General features: G+C 44.9%; 1 protein-coding gene across 12 annotated transcripts in view; it reads left to right on the top strand.

Annotated features, from left to right (window-relative positions):
- The window catches only part of AUH (AU RNA binding methylglutaconyl-CoA hydratase), a 454,909-nt gene that overhangs the window by 150,415 nt on the left and 283,901 nt on the right, over positions 1-20,593 (top strand). For 6 of the 12 annotated variants that reach the window (XM_049632780.1, XM_049632807.1, XM_049632766.1 and 3 more), the window contains 4 exons: positions 562-612; positions 1,736-1,783; positions 9,734-9,874; positions 11,822-19,771. In XM_049632780.1, coding sequence (XP_049488737.1) covers positions 562-612; positions 1,736-1,783; positions 9,734-9,874; positions 11,822-11,950 — 369 coding nt within the window. In that variant the 3' untranslated portion in view covers positions 11,951-19,771. Of the gene's footprint in view, positions 1-561; positions 613-1,735; positions 1,784-6,451; positions 7,445-9,733; positions 11,230-11,821; positions 19,772-20,593 lie in introns of those variants that run through there. The other 6 variants (XR_007458347.1, XR_007458348.1, XM_049632799.1 and 3 more) reach the window with 5 other exon arrangements.

Below are 20,593 nucleotides of genomic sequence, written 5' to 3'. Positions count from 1 at the left end.
CTGGCGCATTGTGGTTTTCAAAAACGACAAAAGTTAACGTTCTCCTCCTCACAGAGGACACCTGGTCCTTCCCTCTGTGACCTTCCCTCGTCCTGAAGGACTTCTCTGGGCTGTCAGCTTCTGTGTGGTGTGGGGAACTTGCCTGGAGGGCACATCATCGTCACGCTGGGTCACAGGTGCCCACAGAGCTCCGGTGTGGAGCCAGTGTCCAGCACGGGTGCTGACACAAGCTGGTCCCCTCCAGCCTGCGCTCCCGTCGTGCACCCGGGGCCGTGGTGTTTCGTCGCCTCTTCCTTGCCCTACCTCACCTGTTGGGAGCTTTGCCGGAGAATGGTCAGCCTGCTCCTGGGCACACGGCCCCTGCTGGCCTGCAGGCATGTACAGTTGTCCAGGCAGCAGACTTGTGCCAAGGCCCGAAGGAAATCCCCCTGTTAACCGTCTTATAGCTTTTGTTGCATCTTTGCCACGGGCCCAGCGTTGGGAATTTCTGAATTTTACTGAGCTGTACAACATACTTTGCATAAATAGTAATGAAAATCTGTTTCTTTAATTGAATTTTAGGGACCTGTTGCGATGAGAGTGGCAAAATTAGCAATTAATCAAGGGATGGAGGTAAGTGCCTTGCTGCTTGAGATTGCTATTGGAGTCGGTGGTGGAGACTTAATTCCGTTTGTTAATGTTGTAAATCCAGCTATTTCAATGCTACCGTTACCGTAAGCTACCGAGGGTATCTTTAGCTATATTATCGATTTCGTTCTGCCTTAGCTGTTGCCGATCCAGTATCTTCATCACAGAATTAGGGAATTTCACTCATGTCCTGCAGCTTGTGACATGCTGGCTGTTTTTGCCATTCAGCGAAGAGACAGATTTATTGGCTAGTGGCTCATACGAGACCAAAAGAAAAGGGCATCCTGTGTATTCTCAACACCAGTGCTGCATGACGAGAAAGCATTCTAGGAACAACTCCCAAGCTCAGAGCGGAGCCCGGCTCTCTCTACCTATAATTTCTCAACTTGCTTTGTGCAAGGACCCCTCATTAACAAGGCGAGACTTTGGGGCGTCCTGGGGTTACCCTGGGGAGGCGGCTTCCCGGGAGTGGAGGCCCCAGGCCAGAGAGAAGCAGGCAGGGCAAGGAAGCAATGCAGGTGCCTGTTTACAGCAGGCGTTCGTTGCAACAGATGTTTGGGCTAAATTACGGAATTGTGAAGAAAGAAAGATACTTCTTCCTTGCGGACTCAGAGACCACCATGTCTCTCTGGGCTTCGTAGCCGTAAAAAAGAGATTGAATTTGTTAGCAATAAACACAACCTAAAAAATTTCCCGAGTGTTTGGTTTTTAAGACTTCTTGCATAATCATAACAACACTAATAGCAGATGCCTTCTCGTGCCGGGCCATGCCAGGGTGCTGTATAAAGCCTTCCCCTAGATTAGCTTATTTAATTCTCCCAGTACCCCACCTGGTAGATGCTGTGGTTAGTCTCTTGTTCAGATGCGGCTGAGGCACAGAGAGCTTATCACCTAACTTACCCGAGGCTACACAGCTCCTACACGGTAGAGTCAGAATTTGAACCCAGGCAGCCTGGTTCCAGAATTCGTATGCTGGTCATACTTTTGATTTGTTGTCTTACATCAATTCTGTTCTTTTGGAAAAGCGTTACTAGTTTGAATTTATATGGAGTGTTCCAGATTTTAAAAAATAATTCCTGCTGAAATTATATTATGTTTTTATTCTCAGGTTGATTTAGTAACAGGATTAGCCATAGAAGAAGCTTGTTATGCTCAGGTATGTAATACAGCCACTAATTCAGTGAGGACACCTCTTACAAATTCTCTGTACCTTCTGCATGAGTCAGATGAATTGTCTCTCTGAACAAGATTACACTCCTGCCCCTTTCGAAACCATAAAAATGGGTTGAAATTAGCTGTGTTTGCTGTTTGACTATTACCAGCTCTTATCCCTGATTCCATTCCATACACTAATGTCTCTTGTTTACGTAATTCTAAAAACTCTTAATTAAGTTAGTATCACTCATACTGTAGATGTCTCTCTGGCTCACGTTGTATTTTGTGGAGATGGAGTTGAACCCTCACTCTCGTGTAGACAGGTGGGAGGCAGGCAGTGGAGCGAACATGGGCCTGCTGGGGAACGTCAGTGTGTGAGATGCATTGTTTCTGAGCCTTCCTTCCTGCCCACTGACAGTGCCCTGATTCACTGTATGCAGTTTTCTGTTCCATACACAAATTAGTAGGGCTTTGTATAGAGGAACAAATCTTCCTTTCCTCTCCTTTCCTCTCCTCTCCTCCCCTCCCCTCCCCTCCCCTTCCAAAAGATGTAGCTTTGTGTAGGGCATCTAAAGTAGCAAAAGAATTTTGTTGTACCTTTAGTGAGAATTGGAAATTGCTTTACCTCCCATTTAATCATGGCAGTGTCATAAATTAGGAGGGACAGATAGAGTGTTCCTCTATGCCTGGTCTCTGTATAAATTACCATCTGTTGATGCACATGGTGGTGCTGGTGATGAGCATGCCATGAATGAAGTAAATTGCACACTTACAAATAGCCTTAGCATCTGAAGAAAACTTTTTTAAGTATATTTGGCCACAAATCACACCTTACAAAATGTAAGGGAACAGTAATCCTAAACATTCTGTCAAATCACAATGGAATTAAACTAGAAATCATAACAAGAGGATAGCTGGGAAATCACATCTATTAATGGTGGGATTAATCTTTTTAATGCAGGCTAGACAACATACTTCTAAATAACACGTGTCAAAGTCTCAAGAGGAATTAAAAAATATTTTGAATTAAATCAAAATGAAAATACAGTACCAGACTTTGTGGGAATTTATCAAAAATACTGCTTACACCAGCATTTTAGCATCGAATGCATGTATTAGAGAAGAAAGATCTAAAATTAATAATAACTTTGCACTTCAGGAAAGTAGAAAAAGGAGAGCAAATAGAATTCAAAGTAAGTAGAAGAAAAGGGATAATAAGCTTTAGAACAGATATCAATGAAACTGAAAATAGAAAAACAGAAGGAAAAAACCCAACAAAACAAAAAATTGGTAATTGTAAAGATCTGTAAAATTGATAAACTTCTAGGCAGGCCAACCAAGGAAAAGAGAAGATAAAAATTACCCATATCAGAAATACAAGAAGGACCATCTGAAGGGCCATCCCTAGTGATCCCATGGACATTGAGAGAATAATAAAGGAATACTGTGAAAAACTCTGTGCCCACAGATTTGATGACCTAGATGAGATGTACCACTTCCTTGGAAGACACAACATACGAAAACTCACACGTGGAGAAATTGATAATCTGAATAGCCCTATGCTTGTTAAAGAAATTAAATCAGTAATTAATAAACTTCCAAAATAGGAAGCACCAGACCCAGTTTCTCGAGTGAATTCTACCAAACATTTGAGGTAGAAATTATATGAGTTTTTAATGATCTTTCCCAGAAGATAGAAGAAGAAACAACCCTTCCTAATTCATCCTGAGGCCAGTATTACCCTGATAATCAGAACCCAACATTATAAAAAAGGAAAACCACAGACCTTTATCTCTCATGAATGTAGATATAAAAATTCTCAACAAAATATTAGCAAATCGAATCCAGCAATGTATAAAAGCAATTGTATCCCACAACCAAATGAGATTTTTTTTCTAGATGTGCAAGCCAAGTTTAACACTGAAATCACCGTAATCCATTATATCAAAGCCTAAACAGGAAAATCACATGATCGTATCAACAGACTGGGGGGAAAAGCATGTGACAAAATCCAGCACCCATTTGTAGTGAAAACTCAGCAAACTGTGATTAGACAGGCGCTTCCTCACTTGATAAGAACTTCTACAAAAGAACCTACAGCTAACATCATGCTGAATGAGCAAGAATAGGGCAAGGGCATCCCTCTCACGTGTCCTTTTCAACATCTGCTAGAAATCATGGCTAATGTAGGAAGATGAGAAAAGGAAATAAATATATACAGATTGGGAAGGAAGAAACAAAACTTCATAGAAGACATGATTGTCCATGTGGGACATCCCAAAGAATCAACAACAACAAGAACAAAACAGTCATAAGCAGTTAGACCAACGTTGCATGATAGAAGGTTAATAAGCAAAAGTCAGTTGCTTACCTATATACCAGCAACGAAGAATTAGAATTTGAAATTAAAAGCATAACGTCATTTACCTTAGCACAAAAAAAATGCAAAATACTTAAGTGTAAATTTAAAACAAAGTACAAGGTTTATAGGAGGAAAACTACAAAACTGGTGAAAGAAATCAAGATCTAAGTAAATAGATATCCCATGTTCATGGATAGTAAGACTCATTATGAAGAAATCACTTCTTCCCAACTTTATTTATAGATTCAGTGCAATCCCAATAAAAATAAGCAAGTCTGTATTGACAAACCAGTTCTAAAGCTTTTATGAAAAGTTCAAAGACTTAGATGAGCCAACCCAGTATTGAAGAAGAACAAAATTGGAGGAATGACACTACCTGACTCCAAGACTTACTGTAAAGCTACAATGATCAAGACAGTTTGGAGTTGGCAAAAGAACAGGTAAATGGATCAGTGGAACAGAATAAGGAGTCCAGAGTGTATTCATATAAAATAGTTACATAAGTGGACTCCTAGAAAGTAAAATGATCTTTGGGGCACCTGGGTGGCTCAGTTAAGTGTCCAACTTTGGCTCGGGTGATGATCTCACAGTTCATAGATTTGAGCCTCACATCAGGCTCTGTGCTAACAGCTCACAGCCTGCTTCAGAAACTCTGTCCCCCACCCCTCTCTCTGCCCCTCCCATACTTGTTCTCTGTCTCAAAAATAAATAAAATAAAATGATCTTTGACAAAAGAACAAAGGCAATTCAGTGGGGGGAAAAGATAGTCTTGAAAACAAATACTACTGAAGCAGATGGACATTGAACTACAAAAAGATGAACCTGGACACCGATGTCACAACCTTCACAAAAATTAACTCAAAGTGGGCCATAGGCCCAATGTCTTCAAGATCACCTAGAAAATGTAGGTGTATTTGGGTTTGGCGATCGCTTTTTTAAGATACAACATCAAAAGTATAATATCTATTAAAGAAAAAATTAATGTTTGATTTTATTAAAATTACCAACTTCCACTCTGCCAAAGACACTGCGAAGAGAACAGGAAGAGATCCTCACAGCTGCCTGATAAAGGACTTGTGTCCAATACATACAAGGAACTTTTAACACTCAACAATATGAAGATAACCCATTAAAAAGTGAGGGAAAGATCTGAACAGACACCTCACCAAAGTAGATACACGGATGGCAGATAAGCATAGAACATGCTCCACATTGTGTGTCATTAAGAAATGCAAATATAGGGGCACCTGGGGGGCTCGGTTGGTTAGGCCTCTGACTTGGGCTGAGGTCATGATCTCACAGTTTGTGGGGTCGAGCCCTGCATCGGGCTCTGTGATGACAGCTCAGAGCCTGGAACCTGCTTCGGATTCTGTGTCTCCCTCTCTCTCCGCCCCTCCACCGCTCACACTCTGTCTCTCCCTCAAAAATAAATAAACTGTAAAAGAAAAAAGAAATGCAAATACAAACAAAATACCAATTTGCCCATCTCTTAAGAGCTAAGTGTAATCTTACCACATGACCCAGCAATCATACTACTGCGTATTTACCCCAGTGAGTTGAACCTTATATCTGCACAAAAGTCTGCACACTGTTTTAGCAGTTTTATTCCGAATTTCCAAACTTGGAAGCAGCCAAGGTGAATGGATAAACTAAGGTGCATCCATACACTGGTGTCTTATTCAGCGATAAAAGGAAATGAGTTATCCTGCCACCAAAAGACATGAAAGAGCCTCAGCCGCATACTGCTCAGTGAAGGACTTCCGTCGAAAAAGGTCACATACGGCAGAATTCCAAGTCTGTGACCTTCTGGAGAAGGCAGCGAAGGGCAGGGATGAGTGTGCTTAGGGCAGGTCAGCTGTTCTGTATGATCCTGTAGTGGTGGGTATGTGACTGTGCTTTGTGAAAATCCAGCACAGAAGCAGCACAGCGGCCCCTGGAAACTGGACTGTAGGGAATAATACTGGATCAGTACTGGTTCCTCAGGTGTGACAAATAGACCCCGGGGGCTTGAAGGAAGTGTATGGGAGGCTGACCTTTCTGCTCAATGTTTTGTAAACCTAAAACTATGTAAAAGATAAAGCCTGTTGGTTTTTTTATGTACATTTGAAATGAGGGTGGGGGGCATATTTGGAATTAGAATGGTCAATTTGGTAACAATTCTTCAAATGATTAGTAGGATTCAAATTTTAGATTATTTTCTGTTTTTTGTTTTGTTTTGTTTTTTTTGGTTTTTTTTTACATAAAGCTTGTTCAACGTTTACAGTTTTTATTTTTTGGTTTAGGTAACATAATGTTTTGTCTCTCTAGACTATTTCAACAAAAGACAGGCTTGAAGGTCTTCTTGCTTTTAAAGAGAAAAGGTCCCCTCGCTATAAAGGAGAATAGAAGAAACAAACCTTTCAAATGCCAGTGTAAGACGTGTACTTCTGGAAGTATCTTTCAGATCCACATTTGCCTCAGCACGTGGAATCCCACTGACCAAAGTGAAGAACGCGCCCTCCGTCTAGTGAATTAGGCATCTGGAGCGGACCCGTCTGTGTACTTTGTTCAAACGTGTCTCATGTCATATTCATTCAGGTTTATAAAGCTAGTAGTCTGCGCTGTCAGAAACCGATTCAGTTAGGTACACAGTTTTAAATATTTCCTGCATACGAGGCTTTCTGTTCTTAATTTTTTAATGTGAATAATTTCTATATTGCACACTCTAGGAAATAATATTGATTGTATGTCTACTGTGCTGCAATACGAAATAAAATTATTTCTATATACCAAAAAATGTGAAGTCATACCAAATAAAGTTTCTAAGGGAATGTGTATACACGCACACATACATGCATCTCTGACTGGAAGAGGAATTGATAGGTTCTCTGAGTGAAAATTACCAAATATAAATAAAATCGGTGAAAAGAAAACTTGGGAATTTCTCTCTCACCCCATTCTTTCTGAATTGAATAAATCATCGCGTGTTGGCTTTTAGAGGAAACCGGCTTTCCATGCCCATTCTGTGAGGTGACCTCTTGAGTCTTAGAATGCAGTGAGGATGGTGGGAGGGTAACCCGGTCAGAGACGGGGGCCCAAGGCCTCGTGAGGCGCACTGGAGGCTTGGCGGTGGCGCGCTTGGACGACCGCCGCGCAGGCGGCCCCATCCCCCAGTCTGACTGGGGGACAGAGCCGTGCCGCCGGGGCCGGGCTGTCCTAACGGGCCTGCGGCCGTGGAGTGTGAGTTTCCCGCCCCTGGCTCTTGCGCATCTGGTTTCAGTGAGGAAGGAGGTGAACACGGCCACCCCATCTCGCGCTTCTAACCGCTGGCCAGGCAAAGTGAGTAGATTCGGAGGGGCTCGGGGGCACGTCTGAGCGGACAGCCTCGCCGGGGGAGGGGGCAGGTACCACGTGTGCAGGGCACAGTGAGCTGTAGAATTCAGTGTGTGGTGCAGGGGGAACGTTCCAGCTCCCCAAACAGATTCCGGCCAGCTTTCTTTTGTACGTTATCAAACCAGGCTGCCTTCCCCGAGCCTGTGTCCGGGCCCGAGGCTGGCAGCACCGGGGAGGCCCCGCTTTCCCGGGACGGGCACCGCATGACGAGTGGACCGTGGTGATGCCCCACCGTCCTCCCCGATCCCACACCCGTGCTCTGTTGGTGTCGAGTGCGGTTGGCCGCGTGGGTGACCGCCTGTCCTGTGCATTCCCACGCTCAGCACCGATGCTTCCTTGCTCTCGGGAAGCGCATCGACTTTGAAAGTTTTATTATTATTTTTCATTTTGCGAAACTGAACTCTCCTCCTCCATTTGAAAAGCCTTGAGATAGGCAAGCGTGGACTTGCCGCGTGCCAGAGCCTACCCGGCCAGGCTTTGGCCGTCCCCACTCTCCGTGTCCTGGTGCCGAAGGACAGCGCGATGTTCCCTGTCACCTGTGCGGCTGGCCCTGCACGTTTGGGGGCAGCGCTCAGCTGGTTGGCCTCATGTGATGGGGGCTTATTAAATTCCACGTTCGGCCCTGGCGATTGTATCCGGCGAGGTGCACGCTTTGTTTTCTGATAAACTTGCGCCGCTCACTTCATGCAGGATAATTTGCAAGTAAAGTACTGTTCCTTATTTTCTTAAGATTTCAGCACCGTGTTGTTCTGCCCGTGACACGTTCAAATGCCGGTTCGTTTTCGCGGAGTGGGAAATAATTACATGAATGGCGAAAATATCAAGCGTGTGCCAAATGACTGGTCTCTCCCCACGGATGCGTGGTCTATTGCTGATTGAGCACCATTTAATTTCCTGCAAGTTTGGATGAAGTCACCAGAGCGGATCTGAAAGCAAAGAGCTCCTCCCCTTGTGACTGCAGAGATCACAGACTCATGTATGAGAGCGAGGGGAAAGTGCCCACTTGTCTGCGAAGTTTGCCTTTCCTGTGGTCTTTCTTTCGGCAGAGCTAGGGTGGTCCTGACGCTGTGCCCGAGTCCGGTGGCTCCTCGAGGGGGCTGCCCCTCACGGGGCGGGCTGCTGCCCATGTTGTCCTCTGGCACACAGAGCGTTTGTGCGGCCTTACTCAGAACCACGGCAAGCTGCCACACGCTGGCCACGTGGTGGCGATCCCCAATGTCCTGATGAAGATGAAGAAGACCTGGGGGGAGGGTGGTTAACTGAGCACAGTCCCCGTTCAGGGGAAAAGCGTTTCACATCATCTCAGAGCAGGAGACACACTGGTTTTCAAGGACGCTTGTGCTGGTTAATCTATAACCTTTCTGGGAAAGAAGAGGCCTCGCGAGTCACAGAAGCTGGGAGACAAGGAGAGTTGCAATAATTGCCCAAAGAAAACGCAGATTGTCTTGACTCATTTCTGGGAGTTAACGGATCATTTCAAGTTTGTTAAAAACTAGACAGTTTTCCTTAGTCCTTTTCCCCCCCTCCTCTTCTGGCTGTCAAAATGGCTTGTCACAGAGTATCACTTTTCTGGCCACTTTTCTTAAAGCTTTGTAGGTAGGTGGACCCAAGTAGCTGGGTGTTGCTCACGGATGCCATGCTCCATGGGAAATGCTTGTGTCTCATGCGGGCTTGTTGGTGGCAGGCCATTGACCCTTTGTGTCCCTGGACCATGGATCTCTCTTGTGATAGGTCCTACAGTCGCTCTTATCCGGGGTCTGAAACTCCTGGCAGGCAGACGCTTTCTCGTATTTAATTGTGCCATTGTATTTCTTCGTCCGCCTACCAAGTTAACTATTAATGTATGTGTAGGTCAGCGTTATTGGGCTTTATCAAAACGGCAATGAAATCAATTTCTTATATTACAGAATAACTGTACATTTGTCCCAAAAGAAAAACTACAGCATTTAAAAGTTCCTTGGTAATGTTTTGGTAAAACGGGAACCATTTTTCCGCATTGACGACACAGGCTGTATACAGACTGTGCTTGGAGGTGTTTGGGGTGTTAGGGATTGAACCCTCTGCTCAAAATACCTGTGGGTCCCAGGCCCTGAAAACCCACCGTCCCTTTGGACTTTGGGAGTCCTTGGCTTTGGGAGACCCCCCCCCCCCCCCACAGATCCTTAGAGGGCAGGCTCCCCACCCTCAAGCACGTGGTTTGGGGCATCTATTTTTCAGGTGCATTCTCCAGGCAGTGAGAGAGCAGGGTGCCCGGCAGGGGGAATTGAGGTTGCCAAGGACAGCCCAAGACGCGGAGCTCGAGCTGTTGGGGCCAGCCCCCATCGTCCTGTTCCTGCAGCGCGAGGCCAAGAAGACAAGGTAGGAGGAGGCCATCCTCAGTGAGCTGACTGTCCCCTGTGGGGCAGCAGAGTGAGCTCTGCCACCAGCTTGTCTGTCCCGTTTTCAAGTGTGTGTTGCCTGTTTTGGTTGGAGGGAACACGGACAAGATCACTGCAGATGTGAATACGGACAAGATGAGGGAATTTGGGCTGGTCGTTAGGGTTAATGACCACTGCGTGTGAGGCCCCAAACCTCTGCGGTTGTTCCCATGCTGGGTTTACAGGGAGAGTTCCGGGTGACTCCCGGGGGGCAGAACCTGGAGCACAGAGTGAGTGCAGGAGGGCAGTGGGGTCGGGAGCTCTCCCCCCACCCCCACCGCTGGGTCCCATAGCTGCGTGTTCGCAGCCAGCGCCCAGAGATCCTTGGGAACGGGTTTGTCCCTTGGCGGGCCGAGAAAGTGGAGGGCTGGATCAGTGGCAGGTGCCGTGCCCAGAGCCCCAAAGTCTCATCACTGCGCTCTGGCGGGACATGGGGCCGGCCACGGTGCTGGGAGCGGGGCATTGCCTCCCTCAGCCGGCGACCAGAGCGTGAGTTTGGGGACTCGTGGTTTGTGTGATACTCACCAAAAAAGGAAGCCCGTGTGGCTCGAGAGTCCCCCGTACTCTTGGGGCAGTGTGGCGAGCACCTCGCTCTGCTCTGCACTCTCACCCAGAGCCCCGCGTTCAGTTCGAGCGTCACGGGTTCGCTCTGCGTTTCTAGAGAGCACCCAGGAGCCCTTTGACCAGGTTTCTTAGAAGGTCAGTGAGGAGACCCACCTCAGGCAAAGCGTCTCGTCATCTGAGTCTGCTGGTTCATCTGTAGAGAGGGCTGTTACGTGGTGCTCGTGACCGGTTGTGCACACAGATCGGATGTGTCTGCCTGGGAGCGGGAGAGCCGTCTTCCACGGCTGTGCTGGCACCTTGTTTCACGTTTCAGAAGAGCCGTGCTGGGACAAGGCAGGGGGCTCGGGGACGATTCAGAAACCTGGCGTTCACCCTGGGAAAGGGGAGTCGGGGACAGCTGGGAGACGTGCAGTGTGAATCCGGCCCCGGTGACACTTCTCCTGGCGGCCCTGCGCCGTCCACATGAGGCTGAGGACCACGGTCAGCAGGGGAAGCCGCTTGGGCTCTTCCGGGCCTAGGAGTTGCCCCGACCCCTGCGGCTGAAGCAGAAGCAGAAGGCGAGCAGTCCCGGCAGGGCCGTAAGAGCACGAGGCGGGGCAGAGGACAGCTCTCCTAATGTGGCCGTGCTGTGTCCCCGGTGTCACCCGGATCGCGCCCCTTCTGCTGATGCAGGCTGAGGCTGAGGTACACGGCTGCCCAGTGCCGCTCGCTGCCGTGTTCCCGGTACCAGTGTTGAGGGTGGGGAGGTGGGGGGGTGGGGGGCGGGAGGGGGTTCTCATGCCCGATCGGCCCTCCCCAGGCTGCCTGGCTGTACCCCGCCATCACAGAGGAGAGGCTGGGAGGGGTGTGACCAGACCAGGAACAGAGCAGGCTCCCCGCGGGGGCTGCCGCCCGCACCTCGCGGCCGACACGCAGCCCTGACGCGCGGCCCGGGAGACCACCGTGTGACACGTTCATCACATGCGGCGAACCCGTGGCGCAGAGTGGGATCGAAGGCCGCCGAGGGGAGTCGCGAAATCACCGCGGCATCCCCCCGAGGCTCGGGGCCAGACTCCCGTCGCCGTGATGTTCACAGGCAAAGGGTTCAGAGGAATATGAAGGCGGGCGAGTGCACTTTCCTGACCTTTTCAAAAATAGTCAGGCCACTTTCACTTCCAGCCTCCGAGCCCAGTTGAATGAAACCTTTGTGCAGTTTACAGAAAGTGAAGCGCGGGTCGGCGAGCCGGAGAAGCTCAGACTCCTCGCGGCCTCTCCTGCCCTGAGTCACATTTCTTCTGAGTTGTCTGTTAACACTTGCCTGAAACACACTTTCTCTGAAGCTCAGAACTTGCTCACAGGCGGCCCTCATCTGAGTGCTTTAAAAATACAAGAAACGTGTGATGCGCCATTCAAGACAGGAAATGACAGACCACATGCAGCCTGGTGCAAAGATGCTCCGGTTATGGTGAGATGATATTGGTGGGAGTTGTCAGGGGCTCCTCCGTTGGATGCTTACGGAACACCAGCCGAGGTCTGCACACAACGTGAAAAGGCACTTTCTCTGCGTCCAGTCTTTGTGGGGAGTACGCGTGGCATGGGACTGTCAGTCCTCCCTGTTAAACATGAACAGTTTGGGGGCGGTCAGTTAAGTGTCCGACTCTTGATTCCTGCTCAGGTCATGATCTCACAGTTCTTGAGTTCGAGCCCCACGCCGGGCACAGTGTGAAGGCTGCTTAGGATTTGGTGTCTCCCGATCTCTCTCTTTCAACATAAATAAATAAACTTAAAAAAAAAAAAGAAAAAAAAGACAAACAGTTTTATCCAGGCCCATCCACTGTGCTGGTACTTCTGAGGTCAGGTAGAATGGGTGACTTCTCACACACTGTGTGCATATTTTTTACAGACTTTAAAAAAATTGTCATTCAACATTTTATCTGTTTTTGAGAGACAGAGACAGAGTGTGAGCTGGGGAGGGGCAGAGAGAGAGAGGGAGACACAGAATCTGAAGCAGGCTCCAGGCTCCCAGCTGTCAGCACAGAGCCCAGCGTGGGGCTCGAACCCATGAACCATGAGACCGTGACCTGAGCCAAAGTCGGATGCTTACCCGAGCCAGGTGCCCCATGCTATGTGCGTATTTAAAAATGATTGCAGGTAGAGGGGCGCCTGGATGGCTCAGTCAGTTAAGAGTCTGACTCTTGGTTTCAGCTCAGGTCATGATCTCACAGTTAGTGGGTTCGAGCCCCGCTTCGGGCTCTATGCTGACGTTGCAGACCCTGCTTGGGATTCTCTCTTTCCTTCTCTCTCTGCTCCTCCCGTACACACTATCTCCCTCTCTCACTCTCAAAATAAATAAACTTAAAAAAAAAAATTTGCATGTAGAGATAGGAAAATTTGTGTTGAATTTCTTGTAAAAGTTCAACAGAACTGACATTTTTAGTTGTATCCAGTCTTCCCCAAGGATAAGCTAGTCTTGGAAAGTGAATGTGAGGAGGAAAGTCATGGTCAAGGGAACCAGGAAAAAGAACTGAGTCCTGGCCTGAGACAGACGGGTCCTACCTCTCTCACCCCATGACCTCCAGCAGATACAGAATAAAGGTCACATCTGTAAGAAAAAAGACCTCCTCTAGTCTATTTGTCACCCCTGAGAACAGAGTTTTCCAAAGCTGTTGTCACCTGGGGAAGTTACCTATTGATGCCTTTGGGGCTCTATTTCATAACTTTTGAATTGGTTCTGGGTTTGGAGCCCCGACATCAGAGTCGAAGGACAAGACACCTTTGTGGGTTTTGTGGGGATTCTGTTTTATTTTGTTTTTTAACGTATAATTTACATACCAAAGGAGTCGCCCTTTAAGCTGCACAGTTCAGCCGTCTTCATTTCTTCACAGAGTTGTACAACCATGACCACTGTTTAATGCCAGAATATTTTCATCAGCCCCCAAAGCAGCCCTGTACTCATTAGCGGTCTGTCTCTTGCCGCCAACTTCTGGCAACCACTCAGCTGCTTTCTGTCTCTGGATTCGCCCGCTTAAGACATTTTATCTAAACAGGTTTATACAATATGTAGCCTGTGACGTCTGACGCTTTTTTTCGCTCGGCGTTATGTTTTCAAGGTTCATCCATGGTGTGGTACAAATTGTCCCTAAATCCTTTTTGTGGCTGGAGATACTCCATCGTGTGGACATTCTACAGTTTTGTTTATCCACTCATCGGTTGATGAACTTTTAGGTGGCTTCCACTCTTCGGCTATTACGAACGCTGCTGCTGTGAACATGCACGTACAGTGTTTGTGGGGGTATATTTTACCATTTCTCTTGGGTGTTCACCCAGGAGCGGAAGTAGTGCTGGGTCACAAAACAACTTTATGTTTAACTTTTCCAGGACCTGCTAAACTGGTTTCCAAAATCAGGCACCATTTTACCGTCCCATTGGCAATACGTAAACGTTCCCATTTCTCAACATCCTCATCAGCACTTGTCATTGCCTTTTTTTTTTTTTTGATCTTAGAAAATTTTATGTGTGAAGTGGAGAGAGAGCGAGCCAGGGAGAGGGGCCGAGGGAGAGAGAGAATCTTAAGCAGGCTCCACACTCAGCATGGAGCTTGACACGGGGCTCGATCCCACGGCCCTGGGATCATGACCTGAGCCGGAATGAAGAGTCAGTTGCTCAACAGACTGAGCCACCCAGGTGCCCCGGTGTCAGTGACTAATGATGTTCAAGATCTTTGCGTGTGGTTGTTGGCTATCTGTATATCTTTTGGAGAAATGTCTATTCAGACCTTCTGTCTGGTTTTAATTAGGTTCCCATTTTTTTATTGCGTTGTAACTGTTCTTTATATATTCTGGATACTAGTCATTCCAGATACAAATTATCTTATTGGATATATGATTTATAAATCTTTTCTCCTGTGGGCTGTCTTTTCACTGTTTTGATGGTGTCCCTTGAAGCACTAACGTTTTAAATTTTGACGAAGCCAAGTTTATCTGTTTTTTCCCTTGTGCATTGTGCTTTTGGTGTCCTCAGAAACTATTCCCCACCCCAAGGTGATAAAGATGTGTTTTTGTCTAAGCATTTTATAGTTTTTAGTTTTTACATTTAGGTTTTTGATCCATTTTTGTTAATTTGTATATATGGTGTGAGGTAGGGTCCAACTTCCTCCTTTTGCTTGTGGAAATCCAGTTGTCCCAGGATTGCTTGGTGAAAAAACTATTCTTTCTTCTCTTGTATTATCTTGGTAAAAGATTTATTTCTAAACTCTTAATTCTACTCCATTGTCTCTCCTTGTTGTGATTTGATCATGCAGTTGTTATTTTTTATTCTATTGATACAGTTATTACATTAATTGATTTTTCTTTTTTAAATCTTTTAATGTTTGTTTATTTTTGAGAGAGAGAGAGAGAGAGAGGGAGAGAGAAAACTCAAGTGGGGGAGGGGCAGAGAGAGAGGGAGACACAGAATGTGCAGCAGGCTCCAGGCTCGGAGCTGTCAGCACAGAGGTCAACTCGGGGCTTGAACCCAGGAGCTGTGAGATCATGACCTGAGCCAAAGTTGGATGCTTAACCAGCTGAGCCACCCAAGTGCCCCCACATGAATTGATTTTTAGATATTAGGCCAACCTTGCACTCATAAGATAAATTGCTTGGTCATGGTGTATATTCCTTTTTGCTGGATGTGGCTTACTAATACTATGTTCAGGATTTATGGGTTTAGGTTTAGAAGGAATATTATTGTGTAGTTTTCTTTCTTGTGATGTCTTTCTTCAGTTTCGGTATCAGGGTAATACCGGTTTCTCAGAACAATTTCGGAAGTCTTTTTTTTTTTTAACAAAAGTGTTTGTGTAGGATTGATGTTAATTCTACTCTAATGGTTCAGTGAAATTTATCCGTGAAACCGTCTGGACCTGGGCTTTCCTGTGTTGGAAATGCTTTGATTGTGAATTTACCCTCATGTTTTACCTCAGTACAGACCTTCTATTTCTTCTTGAGTCAGTTTCAATATTCTCTTTCTTTTTAGGAATTTTAAATTTCATGTAGGTTATGTAATTTCACATACAATATGTATGTGAATTTTTCACCATCCTTATTTCTATAAGATCGGTAGCAGTTTTCCCCCCTTTCATTCCTGATTTTAGTATTTCAGGCTCCTTCCTTTTTGTCATTGTTCATCCCGCTCGATTTACCTGTTCCGTTGCTTTTCAACGAATCAGCTTTTCATTTTCTTGTGTTTTTTTCTCTATTACTTTTCTGTCCTCTTTTTCATTTATTTTTAGTCTAATCTTTATTATTTCCTTCCTTCTACTTACTTTGGCTGTAGTTTCCTCTTGTTTTTCTAATTTCTCAAGGTAGAATGTTAGGTTATTTGATTTGAGGTCTTTTTCCTGTCGGCACATGCCACGTACATGCCTCTCCGAGCACGCTTTACTTGCATCCCGTAAGTTTTGATATGTTTGTGGAAAAGAGTTAATTAACATGACAGGTCTGAATTACTATTCTTGGGAAAGACTGGTTGCAAGATGGGCCCCTGGCCTACATTTGGAAACTTACATTTGGGGAAATTCCCATTTCCAGAACTGGTAAGAGTTATGCCTACACTGTACAGACAATATGGCTTATGCTTTCCTTTTTGGAATATGGGATTTGGATTTTCGCCAAGCAGAGTATGCCTGCACGTCTAGCCCCAGCAGAAGCCCTGGGCCCTGAGTCTCTAATGAGATATTGGTGACACTTCACACGTCTGATTATACTTTGTTGCTGGAGGAATTTAACTCCTCCTGTGTTACTCCACTGGGAGAGGACCCTTGGAAGCTTGCGGCTGGTCTCCCCGACAGCCACCCCTCCACCTTTTCCTTTGCTGCTTTGCTCGGTATCCTTTTGGTTGTAGTCTATTTGTTGAGTGCCATGAGTCCTCTAGTGAATTACCAGACCTGAAGGTGGTCTGGGGACCCTGACACATGTGGTTTTGTGCTCATTCATCTCAAAGTATTTTTGAATTTCTCTTGTGAAATTTTTGTCTTGCTGGTCTTTTAGGATTGTGTTCCTTAATTTCCACATGCTTGCGAACATCCCAGATGTCCTTGTATTATTGGGACAAATTTAATTTCAATTCTGTTGTGCTGGCAAATATACTTCAATCTCATCATTGTATAATTTCAGTCCTTGGCATATGTTAATGAGGCTTTTTTTTTTTTTATGGCCTCAAATATGATCTATCCTGGAGAAGGTCCCATGTGCATACGATAGGAATGTGCATTCCGCTGCTGCTGGACAGAGCGTTCTACTAGGTCGGGTTCATTTGTAGTCTCGTTTCATTCTTTTATTTCCTGTTGGTCTTCCACTTCTTCTACCCAGCATTTAAAGTGAGTTATTGAAGTCTGCAACTACTGTTGTTGAATTGTCTATTTCTCCCTTCAAATGCTGTCAGGTTTTCCTTCATGTATTTTAGGACTCTGTTGTTGTTAAGCATATGTATTGATGATGATGATGATGATGTCTTCTTGTTTAATTAATCCTTTTATCATTATAAAATATGCTTCTCCATCTATAGTAGGTTTTTATCTTTAAGTCTGTCTTGTCTGACATTAGGATAGCTACTCCAGTTCTCTTGGTTGCTTTTCTGTGCTATATTTTTTCTATCCTTTTGCTTCCAACCTATGTAGGTCTTTGAATCTAAAGTGTATTTCTTGTGGACAACATAAAGTTGGATCATATTTTTTTAATTCATTCTGTCCATTCTGCCTCTTGACTAGAGTGTTTGGCCATTTATTTACATTCAATGTCGTTATTGATCAGGTGAGATATACATCTGCCACTTGCTCCCGTGTAGCGTTGTACCCTTCCCCTACTGCTATGCCATTATTGTCCTGTAAATTAAATCTGTATGCATTCTAAGTCCATGAGAACAGCTTGATAACTATTGTTTTATGCAGCTTTTAATTCTGATTGGAGGAAAAAAAGTTAAAGATGAAAAATATATTTATAATTTTTTATATGTGTTGCTACCTTTACCAGTACACTTAGTTCCCCCCGCCCCCAGTGGTTTGAATCACTCTCTAGTGTCCTTTCATTTCAACCCAAAGGACCCCCTTTATAGAAGTTATTGTAAGGAAGTTCTGCTAGTGACATTTTCTCTGTTTTTGTTTACCTTGAAATGTCTTAATTTTTTCTTCATTTTTGAAGGAAAGCTTATTAGGTATCTGCTTCTTGGTTGACAGTCTTTGTATTTCAGCACTGTGAATATGTCATCCCGCTGCCCTCTGGTCTGTGTGGTTTCTGGTGAGAAATTGGCCATTAATCTTTTGAGGGGCCCTTTGAGAATGACAAGTCACTTCTCTCATGCTGCTTTCACGATTCTTTGGGTGGCTTGTGGCAATTTATTATAATGTGCCTCGGTGGTGGATCTCTTGGGGTTCATCCTGCTTGGATTTCATTGAGCTTTTTGGATGTGTAGATTCATGTCTTTTTTTCAAATTTGGGAAGTCTTTGACCATTAGCTCTTTAAGTATTCTTTCTACTGCTATCTCTCCTTTCCCTCTGGAATGCCCATTATGTATATGGTAGTACACTTGGTGGTGTCCCACGGGCCTCTGAGGCTCTGTTCATTTTCCTTTGAACTTCTTTCTCACTGTTCTTTAGATTTGATCATTGCTATTGATATGTCTTCAAATTCACGGATTCCTCTGCCATGTCATAGCTGTTCCTGAGACTACTAGTGAGTTTTTTGTTTTAGTTAATAGAATTTCAACTTTAGAATTGGTCTTTGGTTCTTTTTTTTTACAATTTTTCTTTACTTATATTCCTTGTTTTGTGAGCCATTGTTCTCATACTTTCCTTTAGTTCTTTGAAGATAATTAAAATAACTTTTAAAACCATTTCTGGTAAGTTCAATGTCTCGGGGTTTTTTTAGGAATAATTTCTATTGGTTGCTTCTTTTCTTTGTATGGATCACACTTTCTCGTTTCTTTACATGTCTTAAGAATATTTTGTTGCATAGGTATTTAAAATAATATAATATGGCCAAAAATAAATAAAATAATATGGCAACCCTAGAAATCAGGTCCTTGCCTCTCCTGTCCCAGGTTTGTGGTTGCTGTTTATTATTGTTGCTATTTGTTTATGCCTTAACTTGTCTGAAATAGTCTGTATTCTTTATTGTTTGTGATCCCCGAAGTCTCTGTTTAATTTAGCGATCAGCTAAATGACCGGACTGAGACTCCTCTAAATGCCTTGAAGCAGTGAATCTCCAGGTCTTGGGAAGGGGCACTGTGTACATGTTGGGGCTTGCCTCCGATGTTTTGTTGGGCAATTGGCAACCTTGCCTCAGCCTTCACTTCCTTGCAGAGCCTCGGGGTCAGCCAGAGATGAGAGTTAGAAAGCCTTCTCAGGTCTTTGCTGAGCGTGTCCACAGCCCTGAACGTGCATACTGCCTTCTAGACTCCTAGGAACGTGTCAGAGGTTTTTACAGCCCACTCTAGGCATCTCATCCCCCAGCTTCTTTTTTGTACCAGCTGCTGTCACCGCCTCAGGTGACTTTGGTGCTAAATTGTTGCCACCGATCGTTTCCCACAAATACCCTGTAGAAAGCTGTTCACAGGAGGGGTTTCTGAGTCAGGTCGGATAAAGACAAAGCCTGTGAGTCAGGGTTTTCCTTAGTAATTGGGCCTCCAGGATGCTGCCGGACAGGCCAGAAAATGACAGAGTCCCAAGAAGAGAGCTTTGGGGGAGGCTACAGACACAGTGGGGGTTGGGGCAATGGCTACCCTGACTTTCAGATGATTGGGTTTTAAGGAGTTTGGAAAAGTGGGTGTATGGCAATTTAAACCTCCACAGAGCTTGATGTTCTTCCTGAGACTCAGCCATTTTTCCTGAAGAAATGCTCATCAGATGGTTACAAGCTTTTGGTTAATTTCCAAGGGTTTTGTAAAAAACTTGATCTTGAAAATGACTGCTTATACAGAGAAGCAGGTTCTGGAGATTCTCACTGCACTTTTCCTACTACATGACCCACCCAGCTGGCTGACTTTTTTTTTTTTTTAATTTTTTTTTTTAACGTTTGTTTTTGAGAGACAGAGAGAGAGAGCACGAGTAGGGGAGGGGTAGAGGGAGAGGAAGATACAGAATCCGAAGCAGGCTCCAGGCTCTGAGCCGTCAGCACATAGCCTGACGTGGGGTTCGAACCCACGAACTGCAAGATCATGACCTGAGCTGAAGTTGGACGCTTAACTGACTGAGACACCCAGGCGCCCCCCAGCCAGGTGATTTTAATGCAACTATGTGTATCGCGGATGTTGTTATTGATAAATAACATCAAAACTGATGTTTATTGAATGATAATATATTAACCATTAATACTAATACCATGATATTAATTATCCACAATATTATGCTATTTATTGTTGTTATTACAGCCCTCAATATTTAATATACCTTACTTCCCAAATGTAAAGTTTATTTACAGTCAAAGAAGTATGGGGTTTACTGCTATGTTGTCTTTTAAATGTGTGCTCTGAGCACAGGCCCAGGACATTTGCCGTTCTGGCTGCAGCTGCCCCTGCCTGGTCATGACATTGGCTCGGTCTGTGGAGCATTCGTGTGCACTCAGCCACCGGTGGCAAAGCTAACGGCCATAAATCAAAGCAGATCAATGCACAAATGCAGAATTCAAGTGGTAAAAATGAAGAGTTAGTTACTGAAATCCTGGCAGGTACGTGTTTTGTGTTTCAGGAGGAGTATAAACTTTCCTTCCATCTGTGAAGTTCATGTTCCACTGTTGGGCATTAACACTATGATGACAGAGCAGTTTATTAATTCAAAATTGTCAGATATGGGCCAGGATTTCAAGTACAGTAAGAGTTTGCTAGTGGGATGGAATCCAAGAGAGTCCTTTTGGGTTTTTTTTTTGTTTGTTTGTTTTGTTTTGTTTTTTTGTAATTTTTTTTTTTTGGAAAGAGTCCTTTTCTAAAATGCAAACAACAACAAAAAAAAGAAAATAATAAAGAGGAAACTTGACAATTTATTGTTCCTAATATATACCAGGGAACCAGATACACTCTGGTCGGCTGCTAGGATGTAAAATGGACCCTTGGTGAAGTTCCAGAAGAACTGTTTGGTTAAGGTGCCGTTGA

This window comes from Panthera uncia, chromosome D4, assembly GCF_023721935.1.
Source record: "Panthera uncia isolate 11264 chromosome D4, Puncia_PCG_1.0, whole genome shotgun sequence".
Classification (NCBI taxonomy): Eukaryota; Metazoa; Chordata; class Mammalia; order Carnivora; family Felidae; genus Panthera; species Panthera uncia.
The sequence above is the reverse complement of the archived record's forward strand: the minus strand, read 5'-3'. Positions and strand labels throughout refer to the sequence as shown.